This window comes from Octopus bimaculoides, chromosome 10, assembly GCF_001194135.2.
Source record: "Octopus bimaculoides isolate UCB-OBI-ISO-001 chromosome 10, ASM119413v2, whole genome shotgun sequence".
NCBI lineage: Eukaryota > Metazoa > Mollusca > Cephalopoda > Octopoda > Octopodidae > Octopus > Octopus bimaculoides.
The window spans coordinates 70,558,717-70,578,689 of NC_068990.1; the positions used below are offsets into that span (position 1 = coordinate 70,558,717).

Consider the following 19,973-nt stretch of genomic DNA (forward strand, 5'->3'; position numbering starts at 1 on the left):
TAGTGTAGTTGTAGTGATAATGATAAAGTTGGTGAACATTATGATAACAGTAATTCAGCTCTATTCCATTTTAATTCTTCCTATGCATTTTCTACAGATTGAGCAGATCCATTTATCTAAGGGAATTATGATTTGTCTGCTCTCCTCCTTACTAAGACTTCGGTTTTTGCTAGATTAAACCTAAGCCCTTTAATTCTAGACCTTGCTTCCACACCTAAAATTATTCTCTAGTTCTGGTAGTGATTCAGCTCTAAGAACAAGTTCATCAGCATAGAGGAGCTCCCAGGAGCAGCCTATCTTAAATTCTTGTTATTTCTTGGAGGATTGTGATGAACAAGAAGGGGCTGAGGACTGATCTTTGGTGAATCCCTACATGTACTCTGAATTCCTTGCTATACTTGGTGCTAACCTTCCCCTTACTGACAGCATCTCTGTACATGGCTTGTACAGCTCTCACCAACCACTCATCTATCCCTAGCTTCTGCATTGAGCACCAGATAAGGAAGCAAGGGACTCTGTCAAAGGCTTTTTCCATGTCAACAAAAGCTAGGTACAGTGGTTTATTTTTAGCTAGATATTTCTCCTGCAGTTGCCTAACCAAGAATATAGCATCGGTCATGCACCTGCCTGGCACAAATCTGAACTGCATCTCATCTACACTAACTCTTTCCCTAATTAATTGACTAACTTTGTGACCTTCATTCCTTGGTCCAGCAGTTTGATGCCTCTGTAATTATTCCTGTAATTATTCCTGTCTTAGGCATCGCCTAAGCAGTTAACTACCATGCTGCTACACCAATCGTTGGATATGACTTCCTCAAGGACAATCTGATTGACTATACGGGTGATTAGGCTATATCCTTCTCTACCAGATGTAATATAAGGAAGATTTGGCTGCTATTTCTAGCAGGTCAAGGGATTACTTAGGAACTCATTTGTGGGCTTATTTTGTGTGTGAGAGTGTTTCATAATTAGATCTTCAGGCTCATAATTAAGGTTTTGTTTAGTTTGCATCATCGTCATGACAAGGATTCACAAACATATATGCCCTCTCAAACACACACACATATATACATACATAATACCTACATAGTATACACGTGCACACTCACACATACATAATACATATACAGCATGTGTGTGTGTGTGAGACAGGCTTCTTTCTGTTTCCTGCTATCAAATCCTCTCACAAGGTTTTGGTTGTCTGTGGCTATTGTAGAAAACACTTGGCCAAGATGCTATTTTTAGCCAGTTGAGTGATGACATAGACACTCTCCCATTCACTTTATCTGTAATTAAGTACCATATGTCTACTGGAGATAAGTAACTTGATTAAGCCCGTCTCATGGACACTGGGGTCACTGTCCACACTATGACTTGCATTTTTTTACTGTTTACTTCTGAGAATGGGCCTTTCCATCAGAAATATTAAAAGGTTTTAAACTTTCCCTTTCTGCTTTGTAAGAAGCTCTCTGTTTTCACTATTTTGCTATTTTACTTCTTTATCGCAATGTTTCAGTCATGCTACACTGCTCTTCTGTCACATTGTACCAGTGTGAGTTAATTCTGGACAAATTCTACAGTGCTATAATCTGGTGGATACAGATGAAATAATGTATGCTTTTTCCAAGTTACAAGAATGTAATATACCTGTGTTAACATTCCTGTCTAGTAAATAGGTGTATGTTCTGATATCAATCAAGTATTACATATTCAAAGCTAAAGTCTGTGGAGTTGATCACCTACTTCATAAAACTCAAAACTAACGTCTTAAAGGAGTAGTTCCAGAGAAGTAGTTCTTCACTGGACAGGAAGTTGAGATACAGGATAAACCTTATATTATAAGAGAGAAGCTGATCTCCATCTTTCTGTCCAGCACATGATATATGTGAAGGGGAGGAAGAAGGGGAGGAGAAAAAGTTGTTGAGAGAGGAATACAGTGAGATAGAGAGTGTGTTTGAAAGATAGATAGATAGGTAGGTAGATAGATAGATAGATAGATAGATAGGTAGTGTTGTCACCATAGTAACGAACAATTTCTGAATAAAAACGTGTGAACTTAAACTGTAAGTCTATCAGCACAATGCAACATAGACGTCAAAATAAAATAAAAAATATAGATAGTTATTGCTTTGGTTGTTTATGTGTGTGGATTTCTGTGTGTGCTTCCATGTGTCTTTCAACATAAAGACAATGCAACACAGACTTTAAAACAATAATGACAGGTTGTTGTTGTTGTGGCCAAGGAGGGGAGAGAGAAATTCATTTAGAGAATGTGTGATGTAGATTTAAGATTTGATTCAAGAAAAAAAACTTGCTGTTCAGAAAGGATTACAGAGAGAAAGAGTGAGAAGGGGGGAGTGAGTGTGTGTGTGTGTAAAATAAATATGTAGAGTGTTGTCACCATAGTAACCAAGGAGACTTTCACTATATAACAGTGTAGGTGCATAATTAACAAATATTTTTACTGAGAGCATAGATATGGGTAAAGACATAGTTCTAGATAAACTATAAGAAATTTACATTCAAAATGAAATAAATAACCCCTTGTTTGACCCTTTTATTACCATATTTTTGTTGAAATAAACTGCATTTGTTTCATTCAATTTTGAAAATGATAAGGACTTTAATAAAGTAATCTGGTGTTTGGTGTATAATTAACATGAACATTTTAATTTAGATTTCTTTAAAGCAAGAAGTTTGTATTATAAAACCAGAGATGGTCTCAGGTGGATTGGTATTAAAAGGGCTAAGTAAAATAAATCTTTGTTAGTTAAACTCTCCTTGGTGATATACATATACACACATATATTTATATATACAGGCATAATATATACAGTGTACCATAGTCAGTAACCAGCTGTGAGCAAGTATGGCTTAGTAATATGTACCATGCTTCCACTAAGTGTTTTAGGTGCCTGTGTAATCATGAGTACACTTAAACACTCCCAGTTCTGTTTCCAGTGTCAGACAAGTACTGGGGGCAGTTTCTCTGTCTGTCTGTTCTCCCCCTCCCCACCTCTCTCTCTCTCTTTCTCTCTCTCTTACTCACACATACACACACATACACACACACTTATATGTGCACATACCATTGCCTTCCTTACAATTTTCATCTACCATTTCCACTCAAGTATTGATCATCCAGGGGTTATATACGACGTGGTATCAAAAATACTCCCAGACTAGTTATGTTTAATAAAAAATAAGTTATTTACCTTAAGTTTTAACATCATCTCCTTTGGAATAGTCACCTTGCACAGCAATACACTGGTCCCAGTGTTCCTGCCATTTTTGGAATCTGGCTTGGAAGTCACTTCCATAAGCAAGTCAAAGACCTTCTGTGATTCACTTTTGATCTCGACAACAGTGTTAAAACAGCAACCTTAGAGCTGCATTTCCATCTTGGTGAAGAGATGGAAGTCTACAGGTGCTAAATTTGGTGAATGGGGTGGGCGCAGAAGCAGTACCATTTTATTTTTGGTGAGAAACTCATGAGTGAGGAGAGCTCATTGACAGGATGCATTGTCATTGTGAAGAATCCAATTCTTCATGCTTCACAGATCCGTTGCTTTTGCCAAAATTGCAGTAGAATTATTGATTGATGGTATGGCTCTGGGGGACAAATACTTGATGCACAATACCACAGATGTCGAAAAAAGCAATGAACATGCTCTTGATTGAGCTGTGGCTCTATTATGCACCTCTGCCATTCGAAGCATTGCATAAGACCCATTGCCTCATCATCGTAAGCTTGCCAAAGCATGCTCAATGTCTCTGTAGCAGACTTCCCAAGTTTAATGCAAAATTTCATGTTGGCTCTTTGTTCCAACTTCCTGTCCACAACAAAAATCGCAGACTACAGCATACATGTGATACAAAAACATAAGTTTCACAACTTGCAAAGTAAACACAGTGATGCCACTTGGCACACTGCCTCATGAAGGTCACTGCTAGCTCTCACTGTGCACGCAACTGTGTGCTACCATCAGTTGGAACACTACAGACCTAGTCCAGCAACTTTTTGATATCACTTGGTATGCCATGATGTTGTGCTGAGGAATGGAACCTGAAACAGCATGATTGCAAAATAGTCAAACCTATTATATCTATGGAAATACCACTAGTTTTTTAAGACACCATTACTAGTTTATTTCTCATTTCCTAGTTATATTTTATATTCCTGTTGACAGCAAATGTAAGCCACACTTGAAATAAATTACTTTCTAACTGTCTGGTGTTGGCAACTGTTCTTAAAGATACACATGATCTTTTTGACACAATTTCAAAGGTTTATAGTGCAAGAATTCGTCATTTGTTTCTTTGAGATGAGTATTCTTACTTTCAACTTCTTTCTTGTACACTTAATGAAAACCTGCTTCTGTGAGCTTTCTTTCTTCTTTCCTATTGTATTGGACTTTTAGACTATTTAGTTGGTTTTTGTCTTTAAGGAACTTTAATTTTCCTGTCTCTCCTAACCACACACATCAGAAATTAAGTGAAGTTTACAAAGTATTGATTTAAAGGATTATAGCAAACCACAATAGAATAAATGTCCCATTAATGTGGCAATAGGAGTTGGGTTGCTTAAACAATGGTACCACACCACAGCTTGATGGTTTAAACCAAACACTACTGTAAAACTCACATGCACCCATGCGTACACGCACACACACACGACATCAAAATATGTCATCATTGTAGCAATTGATTGAAAGTAAAATACAAACATTCTTTAGTTTATTCTTTCAATATTATTTCTAGATCCGTTTGTATGTTATATTAGGTCTAGTCTGTATGTTTTGATATTTGTTTATGAAGTAATGGAGAAAGTTTCCTTCTCCTTATTTGAATATTCTTCTTCTTTTTCTTCTTTTTAATGTCCATTGTCCATGCTGGCATGGGTTGGACGGTTTGACCAGGGCTAGCAAGCTGGAACACAGTGTTCAACTAGTACTTATTTTATTTACCCTGGAAGGATGAAAGGCAAACTTGACCTCTTTGGCATTCAAACTCAGAAGTTAAAATTGGAAGAAATGCCACTAAGCATTTTTCTCGGCATAGTAATGACTCCACTAGCTCGCTACCTTCACTGTTATTCTACCATATTGCCAACTGACTTCTCTTTCACTCCACACCACCACCACCAACACCACCTATTACCAATTGTAACAAAATAACCAGTTCCTGCTATGAAGTTTGAAGCTAAAATTCTAGCATGTTCTTTGTTTGGATAAACTCTCTCTGTTACAATTGTTTTTAATTTAGGCACAAGGCTAGAAATTTGGGGGAAAATGAAAAGTTGATCATATTTGCCCCAACTTACTAGTACTGTATTCTCCCATCTCTGTAGGGATGAAAGGCAAAATTGATTTCAGCAGGATTTGAACTTGAAACAACAAAGTGCTGGAACAAATACTGCAATGTATTTTGTCCTTTGCTCCAGTGATCCTACCTATACTCCCTCCCCACACAACTCTAAAAGCTAATCTGCAGCCTTTAATAATGTAACAATGGTTAGGATTAGGTTTTCTGATTGAAGTAAATGTCAATTTTCTGGTGGTGATGGTGGGTGATGGTGAGGTTTCTATTACATGACTGACACTGGACATTGGTGGAATAGACAGATGACCTTAACCTCCTTTCAATTGAGAACTGCAAAGCATCAGACAAGATATTGTAAAACACCTGGTCAGGCTTTCTATTCTTTGTACTATCACCACTGTCTATGTACAGCTAAAGGAAAACACATGCACACAGGCATGCGTGCGTGCACGCACGCACACACACACACACACACACACATATGTATACATAAGGAGTTGTTATAAGTGAGATAAAGAAATAGGTGATTGTGGCTTTTGCATCCTTCTCAAAAATGTCGGTGTTACTGTTAAAATCCTTGTGACCTAATTGAATATTGTATTCCAGCTACAACCATTCTGTCATCTTTTAAATCTTAGTGTAGCTTCGACTATTTTATCCAGTATGTTTCCCCTTCTTTTAAGACTCTAGGATATGATTTGATAACAATTTGCCTGCTATTTTTAACACGTCAAGCAACTACTGAGAAGCCTATTTCACTGGTTTCTCATGTAAATGTTTGCTCTAAACCTGATTTGAAGCTAAGTAGGAGTTAAGTTGGGTTTGTCAAGAACATACAGCTGTAACACAGTATTTTATATTTGTCTTTGTTATCTTTATCTTCCTGTCTTTTTAATCTCCCCTTCTCTCTCACCCTTTCCCCTCTATATATTATTTGCTCTCTCCCCTCTTTCTCTCTCCCTATCGACCCCTCTCTTTCTCTTCCAAAAGACAACAAAAACAGAACATCTACTTCAAATATGACGCTAAGTGCTTAATGTTAGACTATCAAATTGCCCAAAAACAATTGAAGCAAATATCTGAGTTTATTGAAATATAATACATTTTCCAGAATAAATTTGACAAAAAAAAAAAAAAGAAAAAAGAAAAGGAAAAATGTTTAAAAATAAAAACAAAGAGCAATAAGACCAAAACATTTATTGTTCTGCAACAATCAGAGATTTATATTAACTTGTCTTTTTGTAGAAGGGTTGAACATGATTGAACTTAAAACTTAGTTCTGAATCAGCCAATAGTGGAGCCTATGCAGTTGCTTGCCTTGCTAGAAATAGAAGCCAAAGCATCTATCAATCACATTTTATTGTAAAGTAAGACATTTTTCTTTGTCTTTTATTCAAGCGGAGGACGCTTGAAAGGAGACATGTCAATGTATGCTGCATACAAGAGGTAAGATGGAGAGGAGCTTCAGCTAGGATCCTCACAGGCAAGGTACCTAGGTATAAAATCTTCTGGTAAGGTAACATGGATGGAGTAGGGGGTGTAGGCATCATCCTTGCGGAGAAATGGGTAGATAAAATCATAGAGGTTGTCAGGGTATGCGATAGAGTGCTTAAGCTCAGGCTAGTCCTGCAGAACAGCACAGCTACAATTATCTCTGCCTGCGCCCGACAAGCGGGCCTACCAAATGATCAGACAGACCATTTTTATGATACCCTTCTACAGGCTACCTCAAAGATGAGTGGCAATGACCTCATCTTTGCGACTGGAGATTTTAATGGGCATGTTGGGCGGCAATCCAGTATCTTTACTGGTGTACATGGGGACCATGGTATTGGTTCTTGAAACAATGAGAGAACTAGGCTACTGGAGTTCTGTGATGCATGTAACCTTTCAATCTGCTACACTAACTTCAGGAAGCCAGACAGCCACCTGATAACCTATCAATCAGGTGACTCTGCTAGCCAGATTGATTTCATCTTCACCAGACAGTGAAACGCAGGGCTGCTCTTAAATACAAAGACCCTCCCAGGTGAAGAATGTACCCCCTAGCATAGACTACTCGTTAGTGACTTTAGGCTCAAGGCCAGAAGGATGCCAAGAAGCAGACCAATACAGAAAAGAAAGATTTGGAAGCTAAAGCACCCTTCACATGGTCAGAGATTTAGGGACATCCTCATCAAGAAATTTGATGAAAGGGAGGAGGAGCTACAGACCTCGGACATGGAAGGTAGCTGGAAATTCCTACAAGACAGCTTATTGAGTGCCACAGACTGAGTCTGCGGATGGTGCAAAGTTCCCTCCAGACCTAGAGTAATGTGGTGGTGGAATAATACGGTAGACAAGGCCATTAGAGCAAAGAAACAGGCCTGGAAAGCCTGGAAGGGTAGGGGTAGCAGGGAACTGTACCAGATAGCCAGAAAGGAGGCTGAGCAACAGGTATACATAGCCAAGGGCGAAGCAGAAAAGAAGTTTGCCAATGTCCAGCGACATGAGAACCAAATAACTGAAGTATTTCAGATTTGAAGACAGTGTGTGAGAGAAAATTGTGATGTCACAGGAGAGAAATGTGTCTGCATGGATGATGGTGCACTTGCTTTTAATGATTTGGAAAAGAAAGAGGCCTGGAGAAGTCATTATGAAAGACCACTGAATGTGGAGAATGATTGGGAGGAAGACAGCCTGCCAAATGTTGACCCAGTAGAGGGACCAGCTATCCGAATAGACAGCACCCTGATAGATAAAGCAATTAAGGGTATGAAGTTAGGAGAATCCCCCAGCCCATCAGGCATCATTGATGAGATGCTTCAAACTTCTGGTGATGTGGGTTATGGCCTAGTCACCTGCATTGTAAACCAGGTAGTTCGTGATGGAGTCATACCCAATGACTGGCATAGCAACACTATAGTCAACTGCTACAGGGGTAAAGGTGATGCTTTAGATAGAAATAACTACAGGGTTATCAAACTGCTAGATCAGGTGATGAAGGTCATGGAGAGGGTCATAGCCCAACTAATTAGGAAGAGAGTCTGCTTAGATGAGATGCAGTTCAGTTTTGTGCCAGGTAGAAGCACCACTGATGCTATATTCCTGGTACGGCAACTGCAGAAGAAATACCTAGCCAAAGATAAACCCATATACTTGGCTGTTGTTCACTTGGAGAAAGCCTTTGACATGGTCCCCCAATCCCTTATCTGGTGGGCAATGTGGAAACTGGGGACTGACAAATGGTTAATAAGGACTGTACAGGCCCTATAGAGATGCCGTTAGTAAGGTTAGGGTTGGCAATGAGTATAGTGAAGAATTCCAGTTAGAAGTAGGGTTACACCAAAGATCAGCCCTCAGTCCCCTTCTATTCATCATAGCCCTCCAGGCAATAACAGAGGAATTGAAGACAGGTTGCTCCTGGGAGCTCCTCTATGCTGATGACCTTGCTCTCATAGCAGAATCACTACCAGAACTAGAGAAGAAATTTCAGGTGTGGAAGCAAGGTTTAGAATCGAAATGCCTTAGAGTCAATGTTGCAAAGACCAAAGTTGTAGTAAGTAGGAAGGCAAACTCATCACACACCCCTTCAGGTAGGTGGCCCTGCTCAATCTGTAGAAAAGGTGTAGGTAGAAACTCCATAAGATGTACTCAGTGTAATCTATGGACATATAAGAGGTGCAGCAAAGGAAGATTAACCGGGAAGATAGCTTTCATGTGCGGCAGATGCACAGGGGAAATAAACACCACAGATGCTCAGGAAACAGATTCCATCACTTGCCAGGGGGAGAAACTAGAAGTAGTTTATAGCTTCCCTAGGTGACCAAGTCTGTCGTGTGAGTGGATACTCAGAGAGTGTTACCACTAGAATGAGAATAGCCTGGGCAAAGTTCAGAAAGCTTCTACCCCTACTGGGGACAAAGGGCCTCTTGCTCAAAGTGAAAAGTAGATTCTACAATGCATATGTGTGAACTGCCATGCTTCACAGCAGTGAAACATGGGCCGTGACTGCTGAAAACATGTGTAGGCTTCAAAGAAATGAAGCTAGCATGATCCGCTGGATGTGTAATGTCAGTGTGCACACACGACAGAGTGTAAGCACCCTGAGAGAAATGTTGGACATAAGAAGTATCAGATGCGGCGTGCAAGAGAGACATTTGCATTAGTACAGTCATATACTACAGATGGGTGAGGAGAGCTGTGTGAAGAAGTGCCTCTCCCAAACAGTTGCAGGAATCCAGAGTGGAGGGTGACCCAGGAAGACATAGAATGAGGTGGTGAAGCATGACCTTTGAACATTGGGCCTCACAGAGGCAATGATGAAAGATTGAGACATCTGGAGATATGTTGTGACTGAGAACATCTGGCAAATAAAGTGAGTCCATAGCTATAACCTACACCAGTGTCATATAACCAGCCCACTCAAAAGTACCCTGGACCGTAGGGCAACATTCCATGCTTGAGGAGACCTTTTGAGTCAAGTACATCAAAATGAAAATCAAATGGAAATCATAGTTGCGATCCCTGTGCCAGTGGCACTTAAAAAGCACCATCTGAACGTGGCCGATGCCAGTGTCGCTTTGATTGACTTCCGTGCCGGTGGCCCATAAAAAGCACCAACCGACTGGGGTCATTGCCAGCTTCCACTGGCCCCTGTGCCAGTGGCACGTAAAAAGCAACCATTACACTCTCAGAGTGGTTGACGTTAGGAAGGGCATCCAGCTGTAGAAACACTGCCAGACCAGACTGGAGCCTGGGGCAGCCTCCCAGACCCCAGTTGAACCATCCAACCCAAGCCAGCATGGAAAACAGACGTTAAACAATGATGATGATGACATACAGTATCTCATAGAAGTACATCCCTAAAACATTTCAGTAAAATTGCTTTTACTCTGATAATATCGAAAGAAACCAAAGAAAATTTATACTGAATAAAATATATTATACATGCAAACATTATATAAACTTGGAACACAAAGCAATAACCATTTTCAAAGATATGAACGAAATATTAATTTTCAAATATTACAGAAATATGTATACCCTAAAGGAAATTTGCTATATTCAATATTTTATCTCCTTATTTTTAGTATATTCAGATATTGCTGATAATTTCAATTCTAATAAATTATTTCTCCTGGCATTTTTGTACTGGTCATTGTTATTGCATCTGCAGGAATTCTGATTTGTGTACCGTGGTGAAAATCTTCTTCATAATGATTAAAATGACACCAAAAGGAAAAGAATTGTCTGCAGATTTGAAGAAAATTATTTTTAATTTGCACAGGAATGGTTTAGGATACAAGTTAATTTGCAAACGAATACATATTAGTCTAAATACTGTTGCCGAAGTATTTCAGAAGTACAAAGCTACTGGCCGGCTAAGCAATAAACATCATCCAGGTTGTCCTTCTATTTTAACTGCACATAATATTCACTCCATCCAACATAGCATGATGGACAACAGGCATCGTACCACTTCATCTTTGGCCCAAGATGTGTCTTCTGTTAGTGGAAAGAGTATATCTGCCCAAACAGTTCACCAAAGTTTAAACCAGTGTGGTCTTCATGGCCACATTTCTCGTAAGAAGCCTCTCTTTACTACCAGGTATAAATCATGTTGTCTTTCTTTTGCTGAAACCTATGTGAGTAAAGGGAAGGAGTTTTGGAATACAAATTTTTTTTCTGATGAGACTAAAATCAACTTGTTTGGGTCAGATGGTATTAAATGAGTATGGCGATGACCAGGTGAAGATAATAGCAACACATGCACTGTACCTGCCATGAAACATGGCAGTGGAAGTGCTTTGGGGATGCACAAGTGCAGTTGGTGTGGGAGGACTCACGTATATTGAGAGAACAATGGATTCAAGGCTTTATTGTAGCATATTGCAGAAAACAGCATTGAAAAGTATCAAGGAACTAGGAAGACATTCCATGTTCTAACATGATAATGACCCTAAACACATTTCAAAGATGACAACTAAGTTTTTATCAGATCAAAAGGTAAAGGTGTTGCCTTGGCCTACCATGTCACCTGATTTAAACCCAATAGAATATCTGTGGGATGTTTTGAAAAAGAAAGTTGAAAAGAAAGACCCCATAATGTAACACAGTTGAAAGACATCATTCAGGATGAATGGAGGTCGATTTCATTGGTTATATGTGGAAATTTAGTTGACTCTATGCCCAGAAGACTTAATGTAGTCATTGAAAGCAAGAGCAGTCACACCAAATATTGAATATAGCAAATAATCATTTAGGGTGTACATATTTTTGTAGAGTTTGAAAATTAATATTTCGTTCATATCTTTAAAAATGTTTATTGTTTTGTGTTCCAAGTCAGTATAAATTTCATTTGATTACCTTCGATATCATCAGAGTAATGGCAATTTTACTGACATTTAAGTGTGGTGATAAATATTCTATGTTAAATTTACTTAACTGTCATTTATTCATTTAACTGTTAATCATTCTTTGTGGTTCTGAAAATAGTTTGTTTTTTATCTTATCAGTATAAATCGATTTTCCATTTCTGCATAGCTTGCAACTTCCGGTGTACATACTGTAAATGGTTTGTTATGGAATTGATAAAGACTTCGACTTCCTACCCCAAGCGGACGTGTAACTGCCAATAAGATCATTCAAAAGTGGTTGTCCCATTTCCATCCTTGGATATTTGGGGTACTTCAACAAAACAATACTACAAACAGTAGAACAATTCAACTGGGTTCTACAATACAATTTTTTCTATAAGCTTTAAAGCAGAGTAATTCATTTTCTACTTCTAAATATGATTACATTAAGGTTTACTGTTTTCTCTGTACAATGTTTACGATGTTTGATTGTTTGTCACAAGAACATGAAGCATGCTTTTCCTAAAAAAGAAAGTGGAGCTGAAGGAAGGAAAAGGCGGAAGCGGGAGACTGAAGAAGCTTTGAAGCAAGACCCTTATTCATTATTTTGGCAACAAAGAATCAAATCATTCAACAAGTTCACTGACGTTAGTTGAAGCTTGTGAAAATCTTCTTGCCACTGAAACTGAATATTGCAGAAAAGTTGGAAGTTCTTTCAGAATTCAGACAGTCCTTTCTTACCAACAAACAACTGAGCAATGAACAAGACATGGTTTAGGAGAAAAGTAAGAAATGGCAGCGGTGAGGAAATACTATGCTCATGGCTCCCTTACTCACCCTCTAAGAATGCAGCATTTTGCATCTGCTGTCTACTTTTTTTGCAGTCCAATCTTCAGTCCTCATTAGAAAAAGAATGTGGATTCTACCAATGGAAGAGAGCAGAAAGAATACCTCTCCATGAGAATTCACCAAATCATTGTGATTGTTTCACTCAATGGAAAAAGAATTTTAGTTGAGAAGAAGGGACTAATCGATGCTAAGCTACAATAAGTAATTGAAGGTGAAAGACAGAGTATCTTGACAAGAGCTCTTCATTGTATCAAATTTCTTGCAACACACAACCTCGCATTGCAAGGACACAGAAGTCACTTAGGTTAAAAGATGGGTCAGATCTTGGTAATTTCATCGAGTCGTTAAAACTTTTGGCCACATTCAACCCCATCACAAGAGAATTTTTTTGTCATGTAGAAAGCCACTTGGATCTACATCTTATCTTTCACCATCCGTTCAAAACGCATTTATCCATATCTTAGCTGTCAGTGTAAAAAACAGTCTGTTTCGATGCATTCAAAAAGCATGTTACTACGCTTTGATGATCGACACAAATCCTGATCAAGCCCAAATGTCACAAGTCATGCAATATGTCAACATTGATTTCGAAAAAATGGCAGTTTGTGTTTCGGAGTCGTTCCTAAGCTTCTCCCAAATTAGCCAAAAGGATGCCACCGGTTTGGTTAAGGTAATTTTGAATGAATTAGATAATGATGGCTTAGTGTTGACCGACTGCAGATCAGGTGCTATGACAATGCTGCAGTTATGGCCAGGAATATAATCGGTGTTCAACACAGAATCAAGGAGTTGAATAGTAAAATTTTATCCGTGAATTGTGACAATCATCCACTGAATCTTATTGGTTTGAATGCAGCAAAAAGTGATATACCTGTCATTTTGTTTTTTAATGTTATTGATTTGCTTTTTGCCTTCTTTTCTCAATCAACACGGCTTTGGGAAAAACTGAAGCATGCTATTCCTCTTGTTCTCAGGTCTCCATCGGACACAAGGTGGAGTGCAAGAACAGATGCCGTAAAGACTGTTGTGAACTTCCTCAATGAACATTTGATGGATAATGGTGATGAGACAGCCGATACATTCTGTGATGCCGTCAATCTCCTTAACCGAATATTAATGTTTAATTTTTTGGAATTGATTGGATTTTGGAACTGGGTTCTTGCTCGCATCAATCGCATTCAACAGTGGTTGCAAGATCCTGAAATAAATTTCTGAGATACTGCAGCTGATCTCAAAGACCTCAAACAGCAGCTTTTAAAAGACAGACATACTATTATCCACCAATCACTAGAAGAAGGCATTGATCTTTGTCAAAAGTGGAACATAGAAATCAGAAAGCATCAAGGGAGACAAAAGAGATTACCTCTTGATGATGATGAAGATGAAAAGTCAGCATCAACCAATGAGATGGACAACCATTATGAATGCTGTTCTTCGTTGTCTTCAATCAGAAATGGAAGAAAGATTCATCCATCTTAATGTTATCGATGCCAAGTCCGGGTTCCTCCTCAATATCCACTCTCTTGCTATCCAACATATCCTGACAAAGTTGGCCTTCAATCAAAATGTGATTTATTGGCTTCTCAATACTGTGGCGAAATTGACAGCAAACAGCCTTTTGAGGAAATAATTGATTGCTGGGTATTGCTCTCTACACAAACAAAATCTGCAATAATGAGACCAGAAAAACTCCTGGAATTCATTGTTCTGTATGGCGATAACGTTTTTCCAAATTTGTACGTTGGCCTTCAGATTCTGCTCACAATAGCTGTATCAATTGCAAGCTGTAAACAATTGTTCAGCAAGTTTAAGTTAATCCTATCTTATTTGCAGACATCAGTGTCACAGAACCGCATGCATGACCTTGCTCTTCTGAGCATTGAAAGTGACGAGACAAACAAAACTAATTTTGAAGATATAATCAATCAGTTCACCTCATCAAAAGCAAGAAAGATGAGACTTTAAACAATTGTATTTATTTTTTTTTTTTTTGTTACATCTCATTTCACACATTAGGTTTTTTAATGTTTCAGTGGGGGAAGCTAGTGCATTAAATGGTTAAAATAAGGAGGTTTCGTAAAAGTAAACATTCAAAAAATATATTTTGAATTACAGGCTGTATTGAACCAGCAGGTAAATGAACCCTGATAAAGTATTAGGTTGTCAAGAAAGTTCTTGCAGAATTTTTAATTTTGGTTTTAAATGATGTATTTTCAAATTAATTTTTGTTAAATTACTTTGACTTTATATATCATTTTAAAGCCCATTTTTCGCTCTATCTAATCATGTTACTCTTTTCCTTTTTGAATAATTAAGCCATTTTTTCCAGAATGTTGAATACAACATGGACAAAAAACAAAATCGCACAATTTTCTTATTCCAGTTTAAGCTAGGCTGAAAAGCTGCTGAAACAGCTTGCAATATCAACGATACGTTTGGCCCAGGAACCACTAATGAATGTACAGCACAAGAAATTTCGCAGCGGTGACAAGAGTCTTGAAGATGATAAGCATAGTGGTCGGACATTGGATGTTAACAACAATCAACTAAGAGCCTTAGTCGAAGCCAATCCACACACAACTGTTCAAGAGCTTGCTTCTGAATTAGACGTAACATATACGGCAATTTCCAACTACTTGAAAGAGATTGAAAAAACAAAAAATACTTGAGAAATGGGTGCCACACGAATTGAACAACAACCAAAAGAAACGCCGTTTTGAAGTCATCTTCCCTTCTTTTATGCAACAAGAATGACCTGTTTCTCGACCTGATTGTGACTTGGGATGAAAAGTGGATTCTTTACAACAACCGGTGACACTCAGCTCAGTGGCTGGATGCCAACGAAGCTCCTTGGCACTTCCTGAAACCAAAGTTGCACCAAAAGAAGGTCATGGTGACTGTTTGGTGGTCTGCAGCTGGTTACATCCATCACAGCTTTTTGGATCCAGGCGAAACCATTACAGCGGAGAAGTACTGTCAGCAAATGGATGAAATGCATAATAAATTCCAACAACAACAGCTAGCATTGGTCAATAGAAAAGGACCAATTCTTCTCCGTGACAACGCTCGGCCACACATCGCATAACTGACCCTGCAGAAGTTGAACGAATTGGGCTACGAAACTCTGCCTCATCCGCCATACTCACCAGACCTCTCACCTACCGACTACCACTTTTTCAAGCATCTCGACAACTTCCTGCATGAGAAATGCTTCAAAAACCAAGACAATGCCAAACATGCCTTCAATGACTTCATCGCCACCAGAACACAGGATTTTTACGCTACTGGCATAAATAAACTTGTTTCGCATTGGCAAAAGTGTGTTTATTTTGATGGTATTTATTTCGATTAATAAAGTTTTGTTTGCGCCTAGATATGTGCATCTGAATTTAAAGGTTAAAAACCACAAGAACTTTCTTGATAACCTAATATTTATTTCTAAAATATTGCTTTGAAACCTTAATTACTTGTAACAAACAAATACCATATAATATCATGGATTTTGTAATTGGGTGGGTGGGGGGTGCATTTTTGTGTCTTGCCCCAGGTGCAGTTTACCCTGGCTATGCCACCGATATATATATATATATATATATATATATATATATACACACACATAATAATTACTCACCATATCATGGTTCACTTGTTGTGCCCTCAGTGCATTATAGATTTTTCTGGCTAATATATGTAAATGTATATTGTGGACTCCTCAGTATATTGCACGTTTCTGCAGCCGATAAGTATTTATATTTATTTTAGATTTCAATTATTTCTTTGGTAAAATAAGCATTTTCAATAAATTAATAAATAAAAATGCAGTATAGTACTGCACTGTATAACACATAAATTAAAATATATTAAGAGAAAATACACGGTGTACTGTAGATGAGTAAACAAAGAATTGCTCATATTGTATGGAAAACAAAACTTGGGAGGCAAGTGTGTGGTGTTGTTTTGTATTTATAATAAAATGAATATATACATTTTCTTATGATGGTTGAAATGGTTTTGGTATATACTCTTTTACTTGTTTCAGTCATTTGACTGCAGCCATGCTGGAGCACCGCCTTTAAAGACAAGTGTTGTCATTATGGCTGTGTTTGTGGAATGTATTGTTTATAACAGGAAGTAACAACAGTTTCTGTTTGTACAATTTGACATGTTTGGATTATTACAACTGACAACCCTTTAGAACAATACAAGTAACTTTATTACAAAGAGAAGTGGATGGAAAATGAGGAAAATTTTTTAATGTGACACTTTAATAAACATTTCTAATATAGTGCAAGGCCACAAAATTGAAGTGGGTGCAGGTCTGTCATTTATACAAAATCTTAGTACAAAATCCTTGGCTCAAAAGGGTGAAAATTTTTCTAACTTAGAGAGGTAGAACAAATACTGCAATGCATTTTGTCTGGTGCTCTAGTGATTTTACCATTCCATTACTGTAAATGATTTTAAGAAATATAAATGACATAAGAAACTGCATTAAAGAAAAACAAAATGTTTCAGATGTCTTTTTTCCTTTTACTTGTTTCAGTTACAGGACTGTGGCCATGCTGGGGCACAGCCTTGACGGGTTTCATTGAACAAATACACCCCAGTACTTGTTTTTAAGTTTGGCACTTATTCTTTTGTTGAACTGCTAAGTTACAGGGATGTAAACAAACCAACACCAGTTATAATGTGACTGCACCTGAAACAAAGTGGTTGTACAGCGAGTTTCTTAACTGCACTGCCATGCCTATGCCTATACAAAGTTGATCTTCACAGAATTTGACCTCAGAGTGTAATGAGTTGGAAGAAATATTGGTTTCAAATTTTGGTACAAAGCCAGCAATTTCAAGGAAGTGGGCAGCTTAATTACATTGACCCCAGATCTCAACTTATCTTATTGACCCCAAAAGGATGAAAGGCAAAGTCAACTTTGGTGGAATTTGAAATCAGAATGCAAAGATGGATAAAATATCATTGAGCATTTTGCCCTGCATGCCAGTGATTCTGCCACCTTGCTGCCTTAAAGTTGGAAGAAATATTACAAAGTATTCTTCTTGATACTCTAACAGTTCTTATCTATTAATTCTTTTATCTTTTATCTATTTGTTGCTCACAACAAATAAAAGAAATTCGTTTTGGGCAGGATCAAAAGCCCTTTTACTGTTAAAAGGTTTATTTTGTTATTGGAAAGTTCTAGCCAACTTTAAAGAAAAAGTATAATGTAATTCCTACACATTTTTTTCTCTCTCCATTTTTTTTCATTCTCTCTCCATTTTTTTCTTCTCAATCCTTTTATGTTGAAGAGCATAGGCCTGAAATATCAAAGACTTTTCCATTCTTCCTGAGCATTAAACTAATACACCTGCTTGTTATTCCCTCACCTATCTTCGTCTTTTGTTTTCTGTAAATTTGAACTATAATGTAGGAACCTTTGAGGAGAACCCACAAAACAACATGAACCGAGGAGGGAGCATGTATACAGTCACCTGCAAAAATAGCAACCAAATCTCTCTCATATCACATTATGCCAGCTTTAAAGAAGGAAAATATACAATGAATAATATTGTCCCAGGTACTCCTTATAAGGTGAAAGGGATGATCTCGGATGGAATGCCTTTGATCACATGTCTCATCAGTTAATGTTGACCTGAGATCAGACAATAACACAGTGACCAGATTGGTGAGGATGTTGACACACTTGTCAGCTAGTGGTGATCATCATATGACTGAAGATAGAAACATTAAAATGGATAAACAGGTGGAGCCTGTTGGTTTGTGAATACAAATTAAGAGTGGAAGTATTGAATTTGTTTGGTAATATGGAAGCGGTAGACCCAGGAAGACATGGGATGAGGTGGTGAAGTATGATCTTGAATGAAATGATTTTCAGATGTTTAGTCTCACATAGGTGATGACAAGTGACTGAGACCATTGGCGATTTGCTGTGCTTGAGAAGACATGTCAAGCTAAGAAAAATCATAGTCATGGCCAGTACTGGTGACACATGAAAGGCACCCATGCCAGTGATACATAAAAGGCACCCATACCAGTGATACATAAAAGGCACCCATACCAGTGACATGTAAAAGGCACCTAGTATACTCTGTGGAATGGTTGGTTTTATGAAGGGCTTTAAGCCGTAGAAACCAGGACAAAACAGACTGGAGCCTAGTGCAGCTCTCTGGCTTACCAGTCCCAATCAAACCATCTTACCTTGCTAGCATGGAAGCTAAATGACGACGATGATGATGATAATGATAGTGGCATTTCGTCCATCTTTACATTCTGAATCCAAATTTTGCCGAGGTCAACTTTGCCTTTTATCCTTTCAGGGTCAGTAAATTAAGTACCAGTGAAACACTGGATTGATGTAATCAACTAGTTCCCTTCCCACAAATTTCAGGCCTGTGCCTTTAGTAGAAAGGATTATTATTATTATTATTATTATTATTATTATTATTATTATTATTATTATTATTATTATTATTATTATTATGTGAGATATACTGGAACTATGATTCTGAGAAAAAAAAATTTTTTCCCTGCAAAATTTATTTTTTCAATATTTTTCTAAATATATATTTTGATTGCTTATCATGGTTTTGCACTTTTCACTTTTTATCTTGAGCTAAAGTAGTAAAACAGTATTCATTGTTGATATATAGACACAAGATTTTGTGTTTATAGCTAAAGGGACAAATAAAAGGTGTCATTAATAACATTATTGCTGTAAGAGAAGGGAAACAGAAAATTATCATTATCATATTTTCTTAAAATGGATTATTTCAAGGAAAATAACTCTGACGGTAAGAGATTGTCTCCCCTAGGTGTAACCCTTTTACAACTGATATTAAAACACCATTTTTTTTCTTTTCTTTCTTCATAATTTCTAATGTGATTATTGATATTTATATTTTCAGAGCTGAGGCTTGTTGTAAGAGAATTGCTGAATTAAACCCGTACGTCACAGTAAACACCACCTCAATTTCTCTTCAGGATTCCACTGATCTCACATATTTAAAAGATTATCAGGTACAATGAAGATGATGATTATGATGTTGTAGGTTCTGTGTGTGTGTGTTTGTATTCTTTGGATATTTATTATAAAGAATAGGCTCTACAAAGGAAGAATTTCAAGAACATAGCCTGATGGTTGTCAGTTCAATTCCCAGTGGCTTGTTATGTCCTTCATCTAGACGCTTTGCTAGACACAATGCTCCAGTCAACTCAGCTGGTAATTCAAAAGGCCAGCCTTGTCACATTCTGTGTCATGCTGAATCTCCCTGAGAACTACTTTAAGGGTACACGTCTGTGGAATGCTTGGCCACTTGCACATTAATTTTACGAGCATACTGTTCTGTTGATCAGGTAACTAGAATCCTCATCATCGTAATTGACAGAGTGCCAGTATTATACCAGCCAAAATCTGATCCATGCATGTACTTATATATATATATATAT

General features: G+C 37.7%; 1 protein-coding gene across 1 annotated transcript in view; it reads left to right on the forward strand.

The window, feature by feature from the left end:
* LOC106882356 (ubiquitin-like modifier-activating enzyme 6) overlaps positions 1–19,973 on the forward strand; it is a 295,927-nt gene that overhangs the window by 199,494 nt on the left and 76,460 nt on the right. Inside the window, exon 5 of the mRNA XM_052970971.1 lies at positions 19,433–19,544. Coding sequence (XP_052826931.1) covers positions 19,433–19,544 — 112 coding nt within the window. The remainder of the gene's footprint in view (positions 1–19,432; positions 19,545–19,973) is intronic.